Consider the following 5,886-nt stretch of genomic DNA (forward strand, 5'->3'; position numbering starts at 1 on the left):
GAAGATTATGAATACTATTAGAAAAACAAGGCAATCAGATACTATAGCTGTCTTCCCTCTGAAATCAGAGACTAAATGCCCTTTTCTTAACTATACTGTAAGCTCCCAAAGACACACATCTGTGGGCTCTACTAGCTCCCAGCCCTGTGTGTACATGAGAATCACCGCAGGTGCTTAAACTCCCCAAACGAATCTACACTGCAATTTTCACAGGTAAATCTGATATGCTGCCAATGTCGAGATTTGCTGGTATAGGTTGAATATTCCTAATCCAAAAATGCTCCAAAATCGAAAACCCCATACACTTCTGGTCTCAAGCATTTTGGAAAAGGGATACTCCAACTGTATTTGTCCTCTTGTAGAGGACCACCACTGTCCTTCTAAGGAGGGAATCCATCCTGTGCACAGCTGGAAAAGAGGCATAGAACAGAACCATGCTGTTTCCCTCTCTTAAAGTATGGCAGGCGTTCAGTCTGTCTTAGAATTCTGTTATGAAGTGCAGGCTCAGATTGAGGCAACAGTCTCATGTAAGTGCTCCCCATCAGCCTGCCACACGCAGGACAAAGGAGAAACACATACATTCAGCTCCCATGACTCAGCTGAGGTCCGTACCCCTGCGCCAATCATCACAGCCTGGTCGTATCAAGTGTGTGCCAAACTGCCTGCGCTAACAACCAAATGCAAATGTCATACGTCTCTGTCACTAGCAGTATAGTTGCTAGAGAGACGTGTGTGAGCCACACCTCAAAAACAAGCCTTCATCATCTTTTCCTGGAGATAGTTGACTAGCAATCAGATGTTCAAATAAAGTTACTTTCTTGTACAAGGAGCCATGCACAAGCACCCCCCACTTATGACTCTCAGAACACACATTTATATACAAAACAAAATCCAGGAAAACCACCTGTCACTACCTCTACAAAAGATCCTTTTGCTCATTTTTGGAAACATGAATATGCATAAGGTTCCCATTCACAAACACTAAAAATTAGTATGTGAATGAAGTGCTGATAAAAACATAACCAGAACACAGTGGCACCAACCAAGGATGGGTTGTGGTCAAGGCCAAGTTTAGTTAATGTGCGTAAATGCCAGCTTCCAGAAGTCTAAGTACACAGCCCACATTTTAACCTGGAGAGTGGGATGGGAGAAGCATCCAAAAATACTTCAATAACCCAAATGACCAAAACATTTTCAAAACTACGTTTCTTTGATCATATATTTCTTTGATCTTTAGTCAAGCGGAGTAATGAGGTTTAGTGACTGACTTGTCCATAGACACAGAAAGTAGAAAGATAATTCTCAGCCTATGGTTTCAGAGAACTATGCCTTATCTCAACTACATCATGCATATTGTCTTCTTCCAAAAGCTTGCTTTTTAGTTGGTATTTGCAAGTTCCCGAATCAAATACTTGTTATATGGCCAAATGAAAGAACCTCTACCAGCGTGGGTCAATGTTTTAGATCCAAATACAAAAGCTTCTAAGTGTATACTTGTGATACTGTACTCACCAGGCTTCCTGAGTTCTCCCAGCCCTTAAAAAGAGGATAGCTATACAGTTGAGAGAGGTGGCTGGCCAATCCTGAGCAGTCTGTCTGATGGGTTGGCTTTCATACGCAGATTTGATATCAGCAGCACAGTCAGCAAATGCCACCTGAAGCTGAGAAGCTTTAGGAGTCAGCAGAACTGCCTAACTGATTTTATGAGAATTTCAGTTCAGGAGACTTAACACAGGATCCTTAAAATCTGAGCAATGCATTTTACCATTTGAATATATTATGTGTATAGCACACAAGTAATTTAATAAAAAAAGGACCCTGTCCTAAGTATTTGGATTAGCCACAACTTTCAAATTCAGCTATGCATTTCCTTTGTAGATGGAGATTTTTTAAAAAGCAAGCTGAAGACAGAAGCTAATTTCATGTTGCTTGCTTTGGACTACAGGAAAAAGGGCAACTTTAAGAACAGATTTCTGCTAAGGGCAAGATATGTTTAGATGTATCATCACTCAAATATGGGTTTGGGTGGCAGAACTCTCCAAAATGGCAGGTGAAACCGGGGAAGCTAGCCTTAAGAAGACCTCAGTATGGGAGGATATACTGGCTGGTGAGTATATCCTACCTCTGGTGGGTGCCTGTCCCTTGCCATGAGCATCGGGATCTCTTCTCTCAGCTCGCTGCGGAAAGCATGACCATATTCTTTACTATCTTGAAACAAGAAAGGAACAAGGAGTGATCATTGTTATGTAAAACCAACACTCTCTTGTTCACTGTCAACCTATTTTTTGGTGGGTAAAAATAAGTTGCTGTTATTTATTTTAGGCTTATCCCAGGATTCCAGAAACCCACCAGGATTCACAGTGGAACAAATGTAAAAGCCAATGCCTGGGCCTTGTTCCAGTGACGTGTTCATCACGGCATGTGCACTACATGGGAGTGGCCACCAGCTCCACGTGGTAAGACGTTGTTTTATAGCACTTGGGAATTTTTGATATACTTTTATTACTCATTAGAGCAGTCGTGTGAAGCAGGAGGGCAGGACTAGAGCCTACTGACTTTATAGTACAGTAGTCACCTAGTGAAAGATACAGAGTATCTATTTCATTTTGCAGCCAAGTTATACACATAAGACACACACGCGTGTGATTCGTGATGCTCATGGCTATTACTTGGAAACATAATCATCACTGACTGTGGTTAGCAAAGTGAGGTAACACTGGCACAGAGGAATCACACAGGCTTTGGGGTCAAAAACCTTTATTCAGATTTAGGGTCTGCCACGTCATTAGCATTTATTTTCTTTGGGTCATATCCCACAACAGGTGCACAAAACTCAGCTCATTCCTATGTCACGAAGGGACTGACTTAAGTCATTTTCAACAAATTTTTCTCCGATAGCCAACATGCAACATGAGCACATGACCTTGAAGTAGATCTCAACTAACACATTCAGTTCAGTCAAAATGGAAGTTTTCATCCCTAACAGTAATGTTAGCACATTCATTATCAAAATAGAGGATACTGAGGTGAGATGCACCTGGGCACATAAAAAGTAAAACTGACCTTTCCAAATTTTAGGAATCACTTCTAGCCGATTGGCCACATCCAATGCTTGGAGAAGATGTATCAATGTTTGGGAGTGGGGAAAGTAGACCCGATTAAGTGAAACACATTTTTAAAGCATTAATCTGCAGAAACCCAATTCATCAAGAATGATAAATAACAAGTAATAAATGAACTATCTTACTGAAGGTATCAGGTCCTCATACCACTTCAAGGTGACGTCAATTTGTTCCATTAGACAAATCAAATCGAAGAACTTGGAACTGTGATGAAGGCAAAAAGTATGTCTAGTCTAAAGTCTCTATGTCTAACAAAAGGGGAAATAAGGATTTAAATTACAGCATATTATATGTTACAAAGAATTTCAAAATACTTACAAGTTGAAGTTAAATGAGCCAATTATTTGGTTTAAGAGCTGCCAGTATGTGCTGACTTCTCAATTAAACACCCTACCCTCGACTGGTCATTTCTGTTTCCTCTGTATACTCTTAGGTCATAGTGAATAGATACTGAATTTCAAATTCATTTTAAAAACATTCAGCGTGAAACAAGGATTTGGATACACAGAAAAATAATTCTCACACATCTGTTAACATGCTGCCCTCTTAAATTCATGTTCTTATCTGCCTAAAAGCAAACCCATTTAGGGAGTATCTCTGGGTTCCAGTATCTTGATCTTTGAATACAAAAGCAAGGGAGGTGAGAGGAAATCTTCAGGGCTCACCATGCTATAGTTAAACTTGAAAATGTAAAATGAGAGTGGGTAGAGGAAAAAGATATGTGGATTTTACAGTGTTGCAGAAAAAAAAAAAGAAAACCCTTAAAGGACACAAACTAGTCTTTCAAATCTGGCAGTTTTACCACTGCTTTAATTCCTAAGTGCTCAATTAACATGTCCTATTTGGTCATTGGCATGCTGCCTGAAACCAGAGGTGAGGTATGAAGGGACGTCAACAGCCTCCCACTTGCAGAATCTGGTAACTCATGAAAAAGGATACGTTTCCAACACACTTACTAATAGAAATTACGATGATGTTCAAGTCCAATGAATTTCCAGTTGTCTCCGGTATTTAAAAGGCCATGTATTTGGTAGGCAAGTTCTAGATCTCTGAGAGATGAGCACTGAAAATTTGCAAGTAGTAAGTATCACTCTGATACCGTCAGCCGGTGGTTCACAAATAAATAAAAACAGTAGAGCATCTTGTGAAAATACTTAATGTTGACTCAACGTATTATTGGTTGACAGCAAATAAGTTACAAGAAATGGGGGGGAGACAAATCCCAAGTTCTGTGAAATTTATTACAGTATTATTTTAATTTAGCAATTATACCATTAGAAATTAATCCTATAACAACACTTGGTCAAGTGCACAAAAGACACCTCAGTGCAGAGTCTGGACTAGTAAAAATCTCCATGAAATAACTCCAAAATCTACTCACGGGAAAGTTAAGTTATAGTTCTTACTATGAAATACTGATTGCTGTCAATAAATAAAACACCCTGAAAGTATGCCTGCATATACATACACTTGAGTACCCACAGTAAAAACCTTGCGAGGATCCACACTAAATACTAGGTTGGTGAAAAGTAATTGTGGTTTTTGCCATTGAAAGTAGCAGCTTTTGTAATTGCGGTTTTTGCCATGGAAAGTAATGGCAAAGGCCACAATTACTTTTGCACCAATCTAATAGTAAAGCAATTAAATTACCCTTAGAGAACAGGGTTCATCCTAAAACTGCTTGAAATTTTTCCTGTGATAAGCATGATTAAACAAATTAAAATAAAAACCATTATCAATTTTAACAGGGAAATCTGAAATATTATGAAAATTCATAATATTCAGGGGCATGAAAAACGTCAATGTAAACAATAAACAAAGGGTAGGGATAGTATGAGATTGAAAAGTACAGATTTTAGGCCAGGCATGTTGGCTCAGGCCTGTAATCCCAGCACTTTGGGAGGTGGTCAGGAGTTCAAGACCAGTCTGGTCAACATGGTGAAACTCCATCTCTACCAAAAAAAAAATACAAAAATTAGCCAGGCATGGTGGCGCACACCTGAAGTCCCAGCTATTTGGGAGGCTGAGGCAGGAGAATTGCTTGAACCCAGGAGGCAGAAGTTGCGGTGAGCCACTGTACTCCAGTGTGGGTGACACAGTGAACCTCCATTTCAAAGAAAAACAAATTATAGATTTTAGAGAAAGAAGAAAAAACAGAAGCAAAGACATGAACACAAGAGTTAGAAAGTGAACAGAACCAGGGAGAACCCTCCAGTTACAGATTAATTTAGGAAATGGATAGCGAATTAATAAAGAAATGATACTTACTATGCTCATGGCTGACTGAAAAAACTTATCTGAAAATCAAAGTTCACAAGAGCTTTGGTTACAATGGATAAAATATATTTTCAAGTCAGTAACATTAACAAAAATCCTGCCAACAAAACTGGTAACATCAAGATAAAGCTAAGAATGTAAAAACTTGAGAGGCAGGAACGTCCCACAGACATTTTGGCTTTCTCAGAAAGATCATGGCAAATATTACTAAGCTATATATACCTACTATGTACTCAAATTTATTTAAAAATAAAATAAAAAAATACTTCTAAGCTATAGGGATCACAAGGCCTCTAACTGGCACTCAGGGAAACCAGCCCTCTGTCTTTAGAGGAGGAAAACACAAGTGATTTCTATACATACCATCATTCGGGTCCTTTGGAGAAAATCTCTTTCCCATTAATTCATTCATTATATCATAAATGATGAAGGATGATCTCTTTGAAGGGTTTCCTGCAGAACAAGAAAGCAAATGTGTTTAATCCAC

General features: G+C 39.0%; 1 protein-coding gene and 1 non-coding gene across 2 annotated transcripts; both read right to left on the minus strand.

Moving 5' to 3' along the window:
* Positions 1-29: 29 nt before the first annotated feature.
* On the minus strand, positions 30-5,859 carry LOC116465259 (small ribosomal subunit protein mS39-like; the record flags this gene model as incomplete). The annotated part of the gene is made up of 8 exons (XM_058435269.1): positions 30-1,131; positions 1,513-1,661; positions 2,123-2,208; positions 3,064-3,155; positions 3,249-3,326; positions 4,079-4,185; positions 5,391-5,419; positions 5,763-5,859. Coding segments are annotated over 8 exons (663 nt in total), but the record flags the coding sequence as incomplete, so codon positions are not given.
* Positions 500-636, minus strand: LOC116465260 (small nucleolar RNA SNORD94). Its single transcript, XR_004247146.1, has one exon. It is a non-coding gene; the product is annotated as a small nucleolar RNA SNORD94 (small nucleolar RNA).
* Positions 5,860-5,886: the final 27 nt, after the last annotated feature.

This window comes from Hylobates moloch, unplaced genomic scaffold (genome assembly GCF_009828535.3).
Source record: "Hylobates moloch isolate HMO894 unplaced genomic scaffold, HMol_V3 SCAFFOLD_4076, whole genome shotgun sequence".
Lineage (NCBI taxonomy): Eukaryota > Metazoa > Chordata > Mammalia > Primates > Hylobatidae > Hylobates > Hylobates moloch.